The sequence below is a fragment of the Manis pentadactyla genome, chromosome 13 (genome assembly GCF_030020395.1).
Source record: "Manis pentadactyla isolate mManPen7 chromosome 13, mManPen7.hap1, whole genome shotgun sequence".
NCBI classification, from domain to species: Eukaryota; Metazoa; Chordata; class Mammalia; order Pholidota; family Manidae; genus Manis; species Manis pentadactyla.
Window position 1 is genome coordinate 21,025,388 of NC_080031.1, and position 19,243 is coordinate 21,044,630.

At 43.5% G+C, this 19,243-nt stretch overlaps 1 protein-coding gene across 12 annotated transcripts in view; it reads left to right on the forward strand.

The window, feature by feature from the left end:
* LOC118919760 (uncharacterized) overlaps positions 1 to 19,243 on the forward strand; it is a 194,862-nt gene that overhangs the window by 1,724 nt on the left and 173,895 nt on the right. For 4 of the 12 annotated variants that reach the window (XR_008993315.1, XR_008993313.1, XR_008993309.1 and 1 more), the window contains exons 2-6: positions 6,824 to 6,981; positions 8,134 to 8,376; positions 8,874 to 9,118; positions 14,800 to 15,593; positions 18,097 to 18,297. Coding sequence is in view for 2 of the 12 variants with exons in the window: in XM_057490713.1 (XP_057346696.1) it covers positions 6,962 to 6,976; positions 8,134 to 8,376; positions 8,874 to 9,118 (503 nt within the window). In the remaining 10 variants the exon portion in view is untranslated. Of the gene's footprint in view, positions 1 to 6,823; positions 6,982 to 7,966; positions 8,038 to 8,133; positions 8,377 to 8,873; positions 9,119 to 14,799; positions 15,594 to 18,096; positions 18,298 to 19,243 lie in introns of those variants that run through there. The other 8 variants (XM_057490713.1, XM_057490712.1, XR_008993316.1 and 5 more) reach the window with 7 other exon arrangements.

The following is a 19,243-nucleotide window of genomic DNA, read 5'->3' on the forward strand; positions in this document are numbered from 1 at the left end:
TTGGAAGTTCTGGGTTGGGGGAGGTCTGTACCTTAGGCAGGTGAGTGCCCCTTCTGCACTTGTATGGTCCTGGCACCTGGGTACCAGGTTGGGAGGTCCTGGTGGGCAGATGACGTGCAGTGCAGTAGTAGTATATTAATCGTGTATTTATTTTTCCTGTTTTGACGTGTTAAGCTTGTTGGCTTCGGAGAGATTGTCCTTTCTAGGACTAGCCACTTGTTCAAAAGCTAGGAAAGGGCTCACTGGAATCTCACGTTTCATATGCAGTCCAGCAAATCCAGATTCTACAGCCCCAGCTACCCCCTTTATTTAATCGCACAGTTAGCCCAGGTTCCCCCGACCTAAATCATCCTAGGGCAGGTAGCAAGCAACTAGAGACCAACCCTGTAGCCTAAAACACACTTGAATTATTCAAAGTAGATAATCCTTAACTGCCTTGCCTTTCCTGCCCAAAAGAATCTGGCATCTACTTTCTGCCTGTTGGTCCATCTGGCCACTTACCAAACCTGGCCCTTCCCCTGTGGCCCCTCATGCTGTGGTATGCCCTTTTCTTTTTAGATATGTAAGTAATTTCTGCTTTCACTGGCATTGGCACATGTGCCATCATTTTGTTACCTCCGTAATTAAATCCTGGCCATAGTTTAAAAACAAATGGCCCAGCCAGCAACTCAGTGTTCAATGGAGTTCTTTAAGCTTGCTAAATGCTGTTTCAGAAGTGGGCTGCTGGCTTTTTTCCATTTCTATTGAAATATAATCGACATACAACATTGTGTAAGTTTAAGATATACAATGTGTATATGTGCAAGTATTGTGAAACCACAATAGGGTTAATTAGCACCTCTGTCACTTTACATAATTCTTTTTGTGTGTGGTTAGACCATTTAAGAGCTATTCTCTTAGACACTTTCAAGTATATAAAAGAATATAGTTAATGATAGTCACAGTGCTATATGGTTATCCCCAGGGATTATTCATCCTGTAAATGGAAGTTTGTATCCCTTGACAACATCACCCCATTTCTCCAACCCTCCAACCCCTGGCAACCACCATTCTACTCTGTTTCTATGAGTTGAGCTTTTTTTACATTCCCCATGTAAGTGTGATCATAGAGTGTTTCATCCCACTTCACTTAGCATAATGCCTTCAATTTCTACCCGTGTCATTGCAAATGAAATGATTTCCTTCATTCCCAAGACTGAATAATATTCCTATATGTGTATTTCTATTATCCATTCATCTGTTGATGGACATTCAGGTTATTTCTGTATCTTGGCTACTGTGAATAAAGCTTCAGTTAATTTTTGAGTGCAGGTACCTCTTTGATTTCATTTCCTTTGGTTTTATACAGTTTTTTGAGGAACCTCCATATTGCTTTCCACAATGGTTGAACTAGTTTACATTCCCACTAGCGTTGTAGGAGGGTTCCCTTTTCTCCATATTCTCAACATCATTTGTTGTTTCTAGTCTTTTCGATGCTGGCCATCATAACTGGTGTGAGGTGATATCTCATTGTGGTTTTAATTTGCATTTCCCTAATGATTAGCAATGTGGAGCATCTTTTCATGTGTCTGTTGGCCATCTGAATTTCTTCTTTGGAGAACTGTCTGTTCAGGTCCTCTGCCCATTTTTTAATTGGGTTATTTGCTTTTTGGTTCTATCTTTCAACAAGTCATCTTCTGCATGCTCCCTATAACCCCTAGTTTAGTATATTATTGAACCTCCTTGCTCTTAAACCCTACATTATTCCTTATATTATGGTGACAGCACTTACACAATTACTGGTGAGTTATCCATCCCCCCAAAGTTTTCTGTGGTGTTTTATAAACCCTTCTCTGGTGCTTCTTACAGCCCTAATCCCAACACCCTGCCTCTAGGTGTTCACTAACCTGGTTTCACTATACATTAGAATTTTTTTTTATATCTTCCACATCTCCGCCTAACATGCTTAGTCTTTCCTCTAGCTTCTAAAGTGTCTGAGATGTGATTACAGTGACTGCTTTAATGTCCTCGTCTACTAAGTGTATCATCTTTGTCAAACTTGGGTAAGTTTCAATGGATTGATTTTTCTCTCATATTGAGTCGTATACTTCTGCCTCTTTGTAAATCAGTACATTTTTACTTGATGCCAGACATTATATATTTAACATATCAGATGCAGAGCATTTTGAATTTCTATAAATATTCTTGAGTTTTGTTCTGGGAATCTTTATTGTACTTACAGAAAGTTTTGTGTTTTCAGGTATTGTTTTTAAACCTTGTTAGGTGGTACCAGAGATTTAATTCAAGAATAATTTACCTCACTCTGAGGCAAAACCCACTTATAATTTATGAGATTCTCCACCCTAATTTGCAGGATCAGGAACTGTGTCTCTAAGTCCTTCAGGTAGCTCTTTCCTCAGCCTTGGGTAATTTCCCTTTGCACACCACGTATGTTATGTTAACGATGAGTATTTTTGAAAAATCTCCAACTCCTTAAAAACAGACTCTCTGTCTCTTTCACTTCAGTCTTCTTTCCCGAAGACTCTGTATGGTTGCACTGGCCTTCTTATATTCCCAGTTCCATTTCTTCACCTGAGAGAGAGATTATCAGTCCCCTTCTGGGTCTCTCCCCTTGTACCACAGACTCGAAACTCTTTCCAACTAATAAACTAGGAAATTATAAGACTCCTCTTGTATTTGTCATGTCTCTCAGGAACAACTAATTTTTTATCTGATGTCCAGTGTCCTGAAATCCATTCTTTTCATGTATACTCTCTATTTTCTTTAGTTATTTCCATGTTGGCCAGAAGCCAAAGCCCTCACTGACATCTTATATACTCTCTTTTTTAACCTTGTGGGCTAACATGATTTTGTTCAGGTTTTTACTCTCTCAAATCGGCTTTTCATTTTTACACTACCTATCATTTCTCAACCTAGGACCAAAGCATTCCTTGTGAAACAAAAATTGGGCAATGTTTTATTTTTAAAACCTTTCAGTGCTGCGCTCTTTATAAGCATGAACCCTACACTCAGTCTTTAGGCATGCAAGCCCCTCCATGTTCTCCTCCCTTTCTACTTTTCCAGCTTCCTTTCCTGCCTTTTCTTTCATTTATGCTGTACTCCAGGTGTACTAAACCACACATTTTCCTCATTGAAGAGATTACTTCTGAGGATTTGGTCATGTTGTTTCTTATGCCTGAAACAATTAGCCACCCCAATTCATTTTTCCTTTTGAACTCTTATTTATGCTTCAAGACACAGATCATTATTTCCCTCTTTCTTTAAGTCTTTCCAAACTCATCAAAAAAGAGTTTATCATGCTTTCCTTTGTGTAGCCACCAAACTATTACTGCATGCATCTCAGTAGGGTGTACTTTCTGTTTGTCACTGTAGAGACACAGGCCATGCCTTTTTTCGTTTTGGTTCTCCAGCGACCCTTTGGTATGTACAGGACAGTACAAACCGTCATTACTTCTGCTCACCAGATATTCCAGCTCTCCACCCTTCAGCCATGTAAGTTTATATTTCTTAGCCCTCTTTTGTGTGGGTGGAATGGTGTTTCTACTTATGGCCAGCAAGTTGTGAACAAAACGACCTATATCATATTTTGGATGGATCATCTCTGAAAAGAGACTCTTCAGAACACCATTATCATTTCCACAGCTCACAATGCTCTAAATGGTGGCTGGCCCTTCACCTTGGGTTGAGAGTGAGAAAAACATGAATCAGAGATGGCACCTCACTTGAGACAGATATGTAGCATAGTATGAGCAAAAAATCACTTTGATGTTTTAAGCTACTAAAAGGTTACAGTTACTTTTTATGAAGCATCATCCAGCTTATCCTGACTTATACTAACTTAAATTCTTAATAAGTATTCATTGAATATACAGGACAACTAAATGAACAGATATATCTTATAGTTTCATGAATGTTATATTAAATATTTGAAAAATATGATTCTGTAAAATCGCAATACTTTATGGTCAAACTGTTTTCTAGTTCACATGGCTATAGTTCATATATGAATTGATGTGCTCTAGGACACAGGGTTTTAAGTGGTGGATCCGAACAAGAACCATAAGAAAATTATGAAATTTAAGTTTATTTGATTATACAGAAAAGATCTAATTGATCTTATGATTAAAGAAATTCCATTCAAATTAACAATATTAGAGGTACCTATTGATAAAGTACTCTGGTTTGCTAATCTATTAAGTATTTTCTACAAGCTGAACACTGACTGAAGGTCATGGCATAAGTTAGGGCACATAGATCTCTTGTGCCCTGATGGGAAAAATCATACAGTTCTTTTTATCATTGTCTTTTACATATGTTGTGCTTTGCAGTTTACAAAGACATTTCACGATCATCATATAGCTTATTTTATTTTTGCATTCAGTAGAGGAAATACATATATTTTTTTCTTGTGTCTATTTTACAATGAGTAAATAGAAGCAAGGAGAAATTAATTACTTTGTCTAAGATCATGCCATACATAAGATCCAGGGACCAAAATAGGTCTGAAGTCCAAATACTTGTTACTTTGTAGAAGTAGTTTCCAAAATATTTTATTTTAAGGTGCAGCTTATGGAAATTAATCTTCACACTAACCATAATGATAAAAAGTCCAATGAATTTGTCTATTTTTACCTTAAGCAATTCTATTTATGAAAATAAACCATTAAGAGAGGAAAAAAAAAAGAAATCCAAAGGGTAGAAAAACATATTTGCAATATGTAAATCCAACAAAAGATAAAGAGCCTCCACAAATCTATTTGAAAAGGACATTGAAACTAGCAAAAGATGGGCAGAGAACCTGAACAGACACATCACAAAAAAAGGGCACCCAGATGGCCAGTAACATATAAAAGGCACTTTAGTAACTTAATCATCAGAGAAATACAAATTAGAACAATATATACCTATTCCACTACATTGCAGGATGGCTGAAGTTTATGTAGTTATACTAATAATATCAATAGTAATAATAATATAATAGCAAGTATTGAGAAGCATGTGGAGAAACCAGACTCTCATACACTGCTTGCAGATGAGCAAATTGGTAATGCCTCTTTGAAAAGTGTTTAACTCTATGTACCAAAGTTAAATCTATGCATATCCCATGATCCAGAAATTCCACTCTGTGGTATACACTTAACAGAAATACATAGAAGTTCAAAATAGAGCTATTTATAATAGCCCAAACTGATAATTCCTCAAATGTCTATCAATATAATGGGAAAATAAATTATACTATATGCAAATAATGGAATACTGCACAGCCATGACAATAATCTACTACTACATGTAATACAGATGTCTCAACACAATTTGAGTGGGAAAGAAATAGACACAAAAAAGTACATATTTTATGATTTCATTTATGTTAAGTTTAAAACAAACAAAACAAATGTATTGTGTTTAAAAGTCAGGATAGTGGTTAACCTTGGGGGTGGTGGATTGGTGAGTAGAATGAGTTGGGTCTTATGGTGTGATGGTAAAGTTCTTCATGATTTTGATGGCTTTTATACAATTATGTAAAGGCTATGAAAACAAATTGAGAATATTAACACATTTTAGAAGTGTATGTTTATGTGTATTACACTTTAAAAAAAGCTTAAAAACTGAACTTAATGATCAAAAGATATCTTGTTTTCTGGTATTCCATGTTCAATGGACTTTATATTTCCATTTTTAAGAAGATTGCTAACAAAAAGTGTAAGATAAATTTTAGCTGAAATAAGCAGGTGACGAGAGGCAACAAAAGGCCAGGCAGTTTATTTGAGCGCAATTCTCGGGCAATGTTCCTTAGTCTACAGAAATGGAGGCTGGGGAAGTCACACTCAGCAGGGCAGGCAGTGAGTTTTTAAAGAAGGTAGGGGGAGGCAGAGCTTAGATTTACAGCGGCGCGAGGATTGGCTAGCCTAAGGCACATTTTTCAGGTTGGGAGGGGGCAGCAGCCAGGGACTTTGGCATGCCATCAGTGTCCCACGTGCTCACTCCTTCCTCTGGTGCCTCCAACCTTACAAAAAGAAAAGCAAATAACTTAGAATCTGACATTTCAAGGAGCCTCATTCAAGAATAAAGAAAATCCAATGCAGTGGTACATGACATCAAAATGTGGCAAAAACATAGGCCTGAAATGTGAAAACACTGAGGCTTTGTTCATAATTCTAATGTAAAGTATGTTTGGACAATACATTTATTTAATAGTCAATTGATATTGTAATGGTCTGCTAGGTAAAAGCATGACACCAATTATAAAAATTAAATTATTATTATTACAGTCCATTTGTTCTCTCAGCATATTATAAAGAGGTCTCAGAATACAGAAACCTAGGGCTGACAAGTGCAACTTTACTGGGGAAATTAAAAACTATATTCTGACAAATTACTTAAGAATATTATTTGTTTGTAAAAGTTTGATTATTCTTGTGCTCCTAGTAATAAGCTAATGAAAAAATGTTTTGTATGGCTCCTTGGAACGCAATTATTCTTTAATGCCTACTATGTACCAGCCCTAAGTATGTATTTGTCTAGCACACAACAGTGAGTCTGATACATTTTGTGTTCTGAGACACGCTGACAAGTAACAAGATAACCACAGTCTCAGCCCATCCCAGGCTAGCAGGGAAGTGATATATGCATTTGACTTAGCATTGGGCATATTTACTATTGCATGGAAAGGCAGAATACATGAAGTTTAATTTTACTTCAACAAATGTTTGTTGAATGCTAGATGAGCCTCTCACAGTGTTTCACTGTTGTTTTTGTGGGTTTAGTTCTTCCGTTTGTTTCTTCACAATCCTAAATAAGAAATACGTGACCTGTGTTCCTACAGAGCTTCAGTCTGGTGAAGAAGACAGCTAAACATGGCCACTACGATCAGAACCCAGAAAAGGGGCACTTAATCAGACCTGAGAGAAGAGGGTGGTGGAGGCTTCTTTCAAGGATGGCACTGTGGAGGGGACCCTGAACAATGAGCATGAGCAAGGTCAGGTAAGGCAGGAGTGAGGTGGGGAGAATAAGTGCATCATACACAAAGAGGACACTGTCTCACAAGCTGAAGAGAGCATGGCTAGCTGGAGAAAAGAAAATATTTGGTATGTCAAGGAGTTAAGAATCCGAGGTGGTGACCAGTGAGGTATGAAGCTTCAGAGATAAGAACAAGGTGAAGGTACCTTGAGCTCCTCCCAAGGAGCAAGAAGTCATTGAAGTTTTTTTGAGCAATAGAATGTCACCATCAGATAAATAGAATGGTGAAGATCATATTGGCTATTTCATTGTAAAGAACAGACTGAAGGTTAAGAGACAAAGGAGAGGGAAATGAGCATTTAGAAGCTGTGGGTACTGCAGGTCACAAAGGTCTGCAACCTGGATCATAGCCCAGGGCTGTGGGGGCCACAATTTGAATGAACTAGAAAGGTTATGAAATCTATAGAACAGTGTAATTAAATAATCAGGTTCTAAGGGGAGAGACAAGTAAAATAAGGGCTTTTTCTCTAGAACTAGGCAGATATTAATGATTTTTACCAGGATTCAGAACATAAGACAATGTGTACTTTGGCACTGGCATCAGAGGGGAATGATAGTGAGTTTTGTGATGGGTCAGTTCAGTGATACCCTGAAAAATTCTAGCACTCCATAGGGTCACACTGCCAAACTAAATTGCTTTCATAGACGCAATTTAGTGTGTGAAACCATGAGTAATTAGAAGGGGCTCTCTATCTCTATTGATATCTCTTGAATAATTTTAGGAAAGATTATTTAATTACCAGAAATGACATTTCTCAAGATCACTTTTCCATGCCTAATTTCATTTACTTGACGGCAGTTCCGAAGATTATTACTAAGCATTCCCTACATGCAACCTGAAAAGTTATTCTCACTTTTACTCTCACAGCACCTAACCCTTAATTCTTTATCCTCTAGATAAACTCCTCGGTTTCCTTTTGCAGTTTTCTCATCTCCATTTATTTCACAGGGATGCTGCACGGAGAGGGGAGTGTGGGATAAATGCCCGCGCTCTCCGTTGTTGGGGGGAGGGGCAGCGCCGTAAGGGGCGTGGTCCGCTCGCAACCGACGTCGCGCATGCTCGTCCGCCGGCCAGGGCCGCCCGCTTCCTGTGCCTACCATGCTTCTCTCCAACAGTGTGCATCCACCTGCAGCAGAGGAAGCATTCCGCTTGTGCCGCCCGCCGGTGTCTCCGCTCCGCTTCCGCCAAGGCCTCCCGCTGAAGCCGCCGTCGCTTGCCAAAGCCCTGCGCTGCCTGCCGGCGCCCTCCAACAACGACCGCCCGCGGCCTCCTCCCGCCGGCTCCAGGGGCCCCCCTCGCGAGGGACCCGGCACCCTCTTCCTCACGCAGGCCTGTGCTCCTCGCAGGGGCAGCTCATGGTAAGCGGCCACCCCCAGGGGGCGGGCGGCGTGGGTCGGGGAGGGATCAGGTGGGGAAGGTATCCGCTGCGGGAGGCTGCAGGCTGGGCCGCGTCGCTGCGGGGTCTGCAGCTGGGGGCGGAGTCCAGCCTGCCGTCTGCAGGTGCCCCTGAGAGGCGGCGGCGGGCGGTGGGGAGTGGGGTCTGCGGTGGGCTGCAGCGTGGACGGGCTGCCTCCGTGGGGGGCCGTGGCGTCCGCAGCGGCAGGAGGCGCAGGTGTCTGTGCCCGGGGTGGACCTCCGAGGTTGCAGTGGGCAGGTGCGCAGCCAGAGGCGAGGGCGAGGCAGCGGCGGCGGCGGCCTTGGCAGTGGGCGGGCAGCATCCATGGCTGGTGATGGCGTCGGTTGGGGGCGGGAAGTGGTGGTCTTGAGCGACAGTTGGCGGTGTCCGCCGGCAACGGACACCCAGCCCCTGCCAGCCAGAGCCAACGGCCTCTGACGCCGCTTCCCTCCACCAAAGCGCAGCCACCGACCCCGGAGCCCGTCTCCCGCCTGTCCCCGCCAGCCGGTGCCTCCGGCTGACACCTGCCCTGGACGCCTGCTGCCACCACCGCCCTCCAGTTCCTTCTTCCCGCTGACGCTGACCTTCACTGACGCCCAGTGCTCCCCGCTGCCAGACGCCCTCAGACTCCTGCCGCCGCCAACAGAGGCCCTCTTGCCAGGGACCCGGCAGGCCTCGCCAACTTGCAGCAGCTTCAGCTCATAGTAAGTAGCCGCCGCCACGTTGGCTTTTTGATCAGGGAGTTTGGGGGTGTTGCTTGGGCCTTGGGAGGAAAGTGGAAAGCTGTGTGTGGGCTTTGGAAAGCCATGGGCAGCGCAGGCACCTACCCAGCCAGGAAGGTGACCAGGTCTCATCTGGGAGCTTTCCAGGCCCGCCAGCTTCTCTGACTGCAGGTAATGGTTCGGACGTCTGGTCGGTGGGCACGCGGGCATGGGCGCTGTGAGGGTGCATGCGCCGAGGCCAGGGGCCTTCTGTGCTCCCAAACGGGACAGCGCGTAGGAGTTCAGGGGGTGTGTCAAGGTCCCTGCAGCTGCGTGGCTGCGGCCTGTCCCCCTGGTGAGTGCATCGCCGTGGTGTCGGCTCCCCTCCATGTGTATGTGGTAGCTCTTGCACATGTGGTGGTGTGTGTGTGTTAGAGCACTGTGCATCCTGGGACAGTGTGTATCTCTGGGTGCCTGTGCACTAGGAGAGCTTGAGGAAGGCAGCTGGCTCCCCACAACCGCCTAGCGGAGAAATCAGGTGGGGAGACTTTGGGGCTGGCTGCTGGGGAGATTGAACTCCCCTCCTCAGCAGGGAGGCCCCTGGAGCATGAATAGTCACAGGTGAGAGCATCCTTCCCACCCCCTTCCACGACGCAGGTTGCTTGCAAATCAGGGCTTCCCCTGTGACCCACCCTCCCTGCCTCCGAAAGAAGCTGTCTGCTAGTGGACTGTCCCTTCTTAGTGGAGAAGCCCAGTGGGTCAGGTTCACCTCTTAATTTTTGTTTTCCCTACAAGGTCTCTACGGGGAACAACTTCATCTCTCTGAACTCAACTCATGAAAGTTCTACTTGATCCATTCTTGCAAACACCTGCTGCTCTCTACCTCCAGGGTCACATGAGGCAGGTAGGTAACTCCTTTTAGCATCCTTAGCAAGCCACCATTCAGTGTCCTTCCCAGTGTTCATCCCATAGCATTACAGAGAGCACAGCTGTTCTCTGAGAAACCTCCATCCTGCTTTCCATGGTGGCTGCACCAACTTGCAGTTTCCTCCCAGAGCTGCAGGTAGTTTTAACAATATTACTAATTTTTTATTTAACGTTAATATCAACCATTTTAATTCTTGCATTCCATGAGCATGAGATGCTTTGCATTAACTTATGTCACCTTCAGTTTCTTGCCTCAGTATCTTAGCATCTTCAGAGTACAGCTCTTTCACCTCCTTGGTTAAACATCCTCCAGATCTCTTACTGCTTTTGCTACAATTGCAAGTGGGATTGTTTTCTTACATTCTCTTTCTGCAAATTTGTTTTTTTATAGATTTCTGTATATTCATTTTGTATCCTGCAGTTTTACTGAATTCATTGCTTAGTTTTAATCATTTTTGTTGGATTTGTTCGTGTTTTCTAGATAGAGTGTCATGCCATCTGCAAATAATGGCAATTTTACTTTCTCCTTACTAGTTTGGGGTACTTTTTTTCTTTTTCTTGTCTGACTTCTTTTTCTTTCTGATTGCTGTAGCTGGGACTTGAGGTACTGTATTGAAGAAGTGTTGAGAGTGGACATCCTTGTCTTGTTCCTGATCCTATAGGAAACATTTTCTGCTTTTCACCATTATGATTTTGGCTGTGGGTGAGTTATATATTTCCTTAAAATATTGAGTCATGTTCCCTCTCAACCCACTTTGTTTTTAGAGGTATTTATCATGAATTGATGTTGAATTTTGCCAAATGGTTTTTTCGAGATGATTGTAGAGTTCTCACCCTTCCTTTTGTAATGTGGTGTATCTCATTGAATAATTTGTTGATAACTGATCCATCATTGCTTCCTTGGAAAACATCCCACTTGGTCGTGGTCAGTGATCCTTTTCAACGCATTTTTGAATTCCATCTGCTCATGTTCTGTTGCATATTGTTGCATCTATGTTCATCAGGGCTATTGGGCTGTAATTTTCTATTTTTCTAGTGTTTCTTTTTTTCTTGGTTTTGATGTCAGTGTAATGCTGGCCTTGTAGAATGAATTTGGAAGTGCTTTATTCCTCACATTTTTGAGTATATATATCAGCCCTTGTCTATACATGTTTCATAGAATTGAGCTGTGAAGTCATTTGGTGGTGGGCTTTTTTCTTTGGAATTTTTTTGTTATTATCAATTCATTTTTGTTATGAATAATCAATCTCTTCAGATTTTCTATTTCATCCTACTTCAGACTTGGGAAAGTGTTGGTTTCTAGGAACCTATCCATTTCTTCTAGGTTGCCCAATTTATTGGCATGTAATTTTTTCTAGTAATGTCTTTTAATCCTTTGTACTTACGTAGTTTATATTTTAATGTCATCTCTTTCAGCACTGATTGTGTTTGAGTGTTCTATCTTTTTCTGATGAGTTTCACTAGAAGTTTATCATTTTTGTCTCTCTGGAGAAGCAACTTTTTTATATTTTTGTAATACTATACATCATTTAATTCTCCTGCTTTTATCATTTTCTTCCTTCTCACTTGGTGCTTTCTTTGTTCTTTTTCTAATGCCTTTAGAGGTAATTTTAGACTGCCTATTTGAAATTTTTGTTTCAGGAGGTAGTCCTGTATTGCTAGAAATTTCTCAGAAGGGCTTTTGCTGTGTCCTGAAGATTTTAATTTTTCTTTTTCTATCTTTATTCAGTTTTCAGGTATTTTTGGTTTTCCTCTTAGTAGTACCTGTTGCCCCATTGGTTGTTTAGTATCATGCTGTTTTGTCTTTATGTATTTGTGTGTTTTTCCAGTTTTTTCCTGCCTTTAATTGATTACTAGCTTACCTTCCACTGTGGTTGGAAAAGATGCTTCATAGGATTTGACTCTTAAGTTTATTGAGATTTGGTTTCTACCTAATGTGTGATATCTTTTGGAAAGTACACATTAAAAAATATGTATTGTTTGTTTTGGGATGCATTCTTGTGTATATGTTGGTTAAGTCCATCTGGTCTAATAACTTGTTCAAAGCTCCTGTTTCCTTTTCAATTTTCTGTATAGATCGCCAATTCTTTGATGTCCATCTGTAGGGTGTTATAAATTCCCTGCTATTATTGCATTACTCTGTTTTTATCCCTTTATGTTTGTTCATATTTGTTTTATATGTTTAGACACTCCTCTCTTGGGTGCATAGATATTTATAGTTTCTATGTCTTCTTGCTACATTGATGGCTTTATTGTTATGTAATGCCTTCTCTGTTTGTTATGTGTCCTTTGTCTTAAAGTCTTCCCATGTCTGATAGTAGTATTGCTTCCCATCTTCTTCTTTTTTTTTTTTTCAGTTTCACTTGCATAGGATATCTTTTCCCATCCCTTCACTTTTAGTCCGTTTGTGTCCTTAAATGAAGTTCATCTCTTGCTGGGAGCATACAGATGGTCTTGTTTTTTCCTCCAGTCAGTCACCCTGTGTCTTTTGATTGGAGCATTTAGATTCTTATATTTACAGTGATTATTGATAGCTCCATCCTTATTTTCACTTTGTGAATTGTTTTATTTTCTTTGTAGTATTTCTCTGTTCGTTACTCTCTTGGTTATGACTATAGTTTTTTTTTGTATCGCGCTTGGATTCTTTCTTTTCTCTGCATCTCAGCTCTAGGTTTTTAGCTTGTGGATACCATGAGGTTCACCTATAATATCCTAAGTGTACAGCAGCCTATATGAAATTAATTTCAGATGAATTCTGATGGTATTAAGTTTTTACTCTCCCATCTCCATGCTTCATGCATATGATAGCATGTATTCATGATGATTCCCTTAACAAATTTTTTAACTAAGTTGAATCTTACTAGTTTTGTCTTTTTACCTTCATCCTAGTTTTCAAGTTACTGTTTTACTACCTTTGCACTATGATTGGTCTGGAGATTGAAATTAGTATCCTGTGATAGTGTTCTACTACAACACCGCTTCTCCTTTTGTGCTTAAACAAGTCCATTTAACTTTATTTAAAGTTTCATTTCAGTGGTGGTGAACTTGTTTTGTTTTTCTGGGAGACTCTTGATCTCTTCTTCAGGTGGCCTTCCTGGCTAGAGGGTCCTTGATTGGAGCTCCCATTGGAGAGCATGATGGGGTTCCCCTTGCGCGTCACCAGCATCTTTTCTCTTGCTGCCTTTATGACTGTATCTTGAAACTTTCACACATTTTCATTATCAGGGTCTTGCTGTGGCCTGCTTGGGTTCCTCTTGTCTGGGGTTGTCTGTGATTCCTGGGCCTACATGTCTGTTTCCTTTCCCAGATCAGGAGGTTTTCAGCTATTCTTTCTTCAAATGAGTTTCTGTCTCTTTTCCGTCCAGGACTCCTCTGTCATGTGAGTGTTGGTGGACTTGATGTTCTGGTTGAGATCACTGAGGCTGTCCTCATGCCATGCGATTGCCTTTCCTGCCCTGTGGCCAGCATGCATGCTCCCCTCCACCCTGTCCTCCGGCTGCTGCACCACTCTGCCCCCTCTAATCTGCCATTGACTCCCTCTAATGTAGTTTCCTTCTCAGTTACTTTGCTCTTCAGCTTTGATTGGTTCTTTTTCCTATTTCCTGTCTCTTTGTTGAAGTTCTCACCAAGCTCGTCCACTCTCCCTTCAGGTTTCTTGAGTATCTTTGTCACCGTCACCTTGGACCCTGCATCAGATAGGTGGCTGAAGTCCATTTCTTCTAGGCTTTTTCTCCTGTTTTGTCTTGTTCTGTCATTAGCATATTCCTCTTGTCTCCTCCCCTTCTTGATTTCCTCTGTTTCTGTGAATTAGCTGTCTCTCCGGGTCTTGAAGGAGTGGCCTTGGGAGGGAATGTCTCCTGGGTAGACTGCATGTGCCTGGTAGGTTTGGATGGCAGGCTGGGGCCCTGCAGGTGCTCTGCCCTGGGGCTGCTCTCCTGGGGTGGCTGCCTGTGGTACAGGGGGTTCCGAGGCCCCACACAGGGAGCTCCCTGGCTGATCTGCCGGAGCTGATGCAGGTGCAGGCCCAGTTTGTGCCTGTGCACTCATGTTGCCTTGGTGGCCCTGCTGGGTCTCCAGAGAGCATGTGTAGTCATAGGCAAGGGAGTCACCTTTCAGGGACATCTGTTGCTGGAGTGAGCCAGTGGTCTCTGGGCTTGCTGAGATGGCAGCCAGCTAGGTTGCTGGGAAACTGCTCCCCTCTCTGCTGTAAAGGTGGAGGGGAAGTTCCAGTGCATTTCGACATTTGGATGTGAGTGGGTCAATTTGAAATAGCATAGTAGCTTTTAGAGCTGTTTCTTTCTATTCATATGAAAAAGGTACAGAACAAAAAAGAGTTGGGTGATGGTGGCAGGAGTTCTAGGAATAGTGACATCTTTTGCATTTCTGTTTAATGGAGTGATTCTGAAGTACTTTTTTATTTTTTACTCATGTATAAAGGTGGTAAGGTCAAATTAATCATGTTGAGATGAAATGATGTAGTAAATAAAGCCCCTATGTCTTAGCCTGATCTGTAGGAGACACACCATTTGCGATTATTTTCTTCCCTGTCTGGGTTTGTTACCTTAATTAACTTCACAGTTCAGAGTAGTCCAAACCACATTTCAGGCAAAACCCATCTGAAATTGCATAGAAACACTTGGCAGGGTATTCTCAGAGGCTAGTTGAAAATTACTCTTTGTAGACACTGTTTGTTTGCCAGTTGTTCATTCTCTCCATCGTATGTTCCTTTTTTATTTTTGCATTTCCTGTGACTGTAGGCTGACAAGTGCAGCAGAGTGGTCACTGCTGGAAGAGCCTGCGGACTCTTTAGAGGCTGTGCCCTGTGCCAAGCCTCTGGCTGATGCTCTGTTCAGTTCCGTGAACACCTGATGTGCTTTATAAAGGGCTCTTTTGCTCCCTCAAGCTCAAGGAGTCCTTGTCATTGCCACTCAGAGCCATCACCTGGATGAACACATTCAAGGTCATATGTATAATTACTGACCTGCCCCTTCCAGGTTCCTTCCTGAGAGAAGGGGGCCAAACCAGGGTTCTGGGGAGCAAGCAGGGGCCTGGCCTGGAAGCAGGACCTGGCTGCTTTGCTTAGAAGCTGAGGTATGAGCAGAAGGGCCTGGGGTGGCCTGGGCCACGGCCAGGGCATGACTGGGCTGTGTCATGGGAAGGGACCTGAGTGAGGTGTTTTCAAGACATGGATCAGGGGATGCTCTGAGAGAGGTCCTGCAGGAGGGGGACTGGGCAGGTTCTTCCCTGCTCCACAGGTCCCGCCAGGTGCCCTGATGGCCTCACTCCTGGCGTGGCCACCTCCCCTCCTCAGGTCTCAGTGGCAGTGTGGCTGTGGGCCCTGTTTCCCAGACAAGGCTGAGACTTAGGGGAGACCCTAGATATTGGAAACTGAGCCAACACCTTAAAAAATTTGTGTAAGTTGTGTTTCTAGTGTTTTCCTCATAGCAACCAGAGTGAAAAGTACAGAGGTGGATGAACACAGATGTACCTGCCCTGTAATTATGAGTGAAACATTAGAAATGGCTCAAGAGTTGACAGCCAGGACTGCTGGGTAAATAGTGAGATGTGTCCCCTGGGAAGGAGCGAGTGGAACAGGACTGACTGACTGCATGTGTCGCCTGTGGGGCCTCAGGGTCGAAGAGCACATTCCCTCCCCCCCATCACACACACACACTCATCAGGCATGAGTGCACTTAAAGGCAAACCCCTGGAATGATCGACGACATTTGTTATTTGCTGGTAGGACTTTGGTAGAAAGAATGTATCTTTTCTTCTTATTTAAATCATTATTTCACTAAATTAACATTAACTGTATAAAGAGATAAAAAACAGTATGCCTTACTAAGCATAACATATTAGAAATCAGTGGAAACATTTCTAATTTTAATTTTAATATGTACATGAGGAAAATTTAAACATTGTATATGCAGGAAAGAAAATAAAAGCCTTTAAAGGTGTTTCACCAACCCAGACATTTCCCTTTTGGTTTCTGACTCCCATTTCATACTTATCCCAAGTTAATGAAAACTTAATTTAATATTGGGGCTTCATTTTCTATCCATCCTCTTTGATCCATCAGGGGTCTTTCTTAGTGAACTCTGTTATTTGTATTAAAAATGAAAGAATTTTTAACTTACTCTCCCCATAGCTTTTATAGCCAGACACCAAAGGCCACATGTTGTACGATTCCACTTTTACGAGAAGAGTGAAATCAATAGAGACAGGAGGATGATCAGTGGTTGCCAGGGACAATGTTGGGGGGAGTGAGGAGTTCCTGACTCATAAGGACAGGATTTACCCCTGATGAAGATGCTCTGAAACTGGCTAGTGCTGTTGGTGGGGCAACACTGTGCCTGTACTTCCTGCCACTGAAAGGGACAGTGTACCAGAATCTGAGAGTTAAATGTCATCTGAGGTGCACATTGTAAGACAAAATGGAGTAAGCCTGTGCTGTCAAATGAGAACACAGGAGGAGACTGCATGCCCAGGGAGGGAAGGGGCTGTCCTGGTGCTGCGCCTGCACCGCCTGCCTTCCCAGGGGCTGGGCTGCTGCTGAGCTGCTGTGGGCCGTGATTCTGGCCCTGGAGACTGCGTTGGGAGCTGTGTACTGAGCCTGCTCTGGGTCTGAGTCCAGGGGCCTGTTTTTGCGTAGGTGCCTGTTCTGAGCCTCGTGTGTCACAGGAGAGGTGACTTGGAGGGTCCCTGGCCCTGAAGGCAGGGCTGATGGGTTACTTGTTTTGGCACGTGAGCTGTGGTGGTGAGAGCTGTGGCGTGAGCCTGCTCTGGCTCTGGCCTGCAGCTGGCGTGTACTTGTGTTCTAGCTTTGGGCCTTGAAATACATGTGACCGTGCGCTGCTTGAAAGATCTGGTCATACAATGTCAGTGCTGTCCTACCTGCTCACTGTGACCCGTGCTCTCTGTCCTTCCCTCTCATGGGACCAAGCCTCCATGTCAGGACCCGTGATGTAGAGGCCCACGTGGCCGAGCAGTGAGGGAGCCAAACAGACGCAGGGACACAGGTGTCACCCCTGCTTACACCCCCGCATGAGCTCAGGTGCCGAGGGAACCAGGTCCTGTCTGGGTTTGGCCTGCAGCCCCAGCTCCTGAGAGTCTGGCAGAAGCTCCCAGCTGAGATCTGCCAGATTCCTGGTCCACTGAAACTGGGAGGGTAAATGTTGGTTCAGCCCCTGAGTCTGGGGAAAAGTCCCACGGCAGCAGCGGTTGGTCGCTCCTGCTGTCGTCCCACCCCAGGCCCCGGCCCGCCCCTTCTGCCCCTGCTCTCCTGCCCGCCCCCTCCTTGTAACCTCCACTCTGGCAAAACTGCCTCTGTCTCCACGTGTCTGCAGGTTGTGCCTCCTGCCAGGCTAACTCATCGGGATTTGTGCAGGGCTGCCTCCACTTGTCCCACTGCCGAAATCGGAATGGCAACCCAGCTCAGCCTGCTCAGCTCCACCTAGTGGAGCTGCGGACTCATTGTGGTGCTCTGCTGTTTCCCTAACAGAGCACTTGCTCTTCTCATCCACATGGTGGTGTTTTTGTGGCTTTTGTCCATCTTCCCCCGTGACCTCCCTCCGGGACCTTGTTGGTTCTTCCTGCCCTGGTGCACCTGAGTACTCAGGGCACAGGTGCTGACTGAATATGGGAGTATGCACTCTAACCTCCCACGTTACTCACTTTGTTGTTTTCATTAGCAGCAGTGGTAGTAGTAATATTTGATCAGCACTGTCATCATTTTTAGGCATCAGTATTTTCATTACATACACTGTTTTGGATTCTAAAAAACTTCCTGCCTGGATGTTGATGAAGGTTCATAGACCTCACACTTTGTGTGTTGACTGCAAGTTTTGCTAGTTGCAGAAAGGGTGTTTTAGAAGAGGTGGTTCTGTTTCATCCTCCTATAATCCTGCGCTGACCTTGACTGCCGGCAGGGTGCGCCAGAGTGATGTCTGGAGTCCCGCGGTTTCCCCTATGGGCAGGAGGGGTAGCGAAAACCAAGTCTTTGTGAGGTAGGTAGAGCGCATGCGCCTTCCTTCAGGGCTTTCTCTTCATTCCAGAAGGACCCAGTGCCGAGGCACCTGCCAGGCTTTGGCTCCAGGACAGCACAGTGGCAGGGTCCCCATGAGGAGCACACCCCCTTTGTGTCCTGAATGCAGAGGAGGAGGCTGGGCCGCTGCTTCTCCAGGCCTTTGACCTTCAGCTGCAGACCAGAGCCTTCCCTTCTGTGCCATCCCCTGTGACTGACTCTATGTCTTCAGGTAAGGAGACTTTCACTGCAGGTGAAAGTTTTTCTGTTTTCTGGCAGGTTCCGTAGGGAAGGGGCTCAGTGGGTCAGACTCCCAGGGTGCTGTCGGGTTCATTAGTGACTGAGGATGGTTTTGTGGGAGAAATCCCTGCAAAGGTTCAGAGGGAGGGAAACACAGGGACAGTCGTGTAGTGGACACACAAGATACTGGGACCTTACAGCTGTTTAGGGTCGGGGCATGGGGTGTCCCTGGCATGGACATACAGAACCCTCAGTGAAAAGGCAAATTTGAGTAGTCTGTACACGGCTTGCTTAATTTTTAATAGGTATTATTTGCTATAATGTGAAAGTGTTTGAAAAACTATGGACAGAGAGGGGTTGTAGTAAAATACACTATTTTAAGCTTCAATATTCTGAGTTTCTGAAATGCACAATTTATTATAATTTCACATTCTTGGCTTTCAAAGAAGATAAGTGATCTGTAATGTCTTTAAAATATGCTTCTTATCTTTCTAATAATGCGGTGACAATATGAAATACTGAGAAGTACTGGCTCATTGAACATTTCTTCCTGGATTCCAGTGTGATTAGTATTGTTAAAAACTGATGAACCCAGGCTTCTACCCAATTTTTTTGAGTGTAAGAAAGATAATACCCTCAGTTAGTTTGAGATGATCAAAACCCAATGGTTATTCTTAAAATACCAACCATTGCATACTGCTGAAAATCATGAAGGATGGAATACCTGAAAACGTAAACATGCAGAATAGTGAAGAACCAAGATCATGACTGCTTTTGACAATGAGATACATTCGTTGCACATGCATTTTTTTGCCTATTAAAAATGCAAATCTGATGGCATTTAGTTGAATTTTGTATGTTTCCATTCAAGTGATAACATGATGGTATCTGTAGTCTTGCTGTTGATTATGATCCACTTTCTATTAAGTATTGGTATG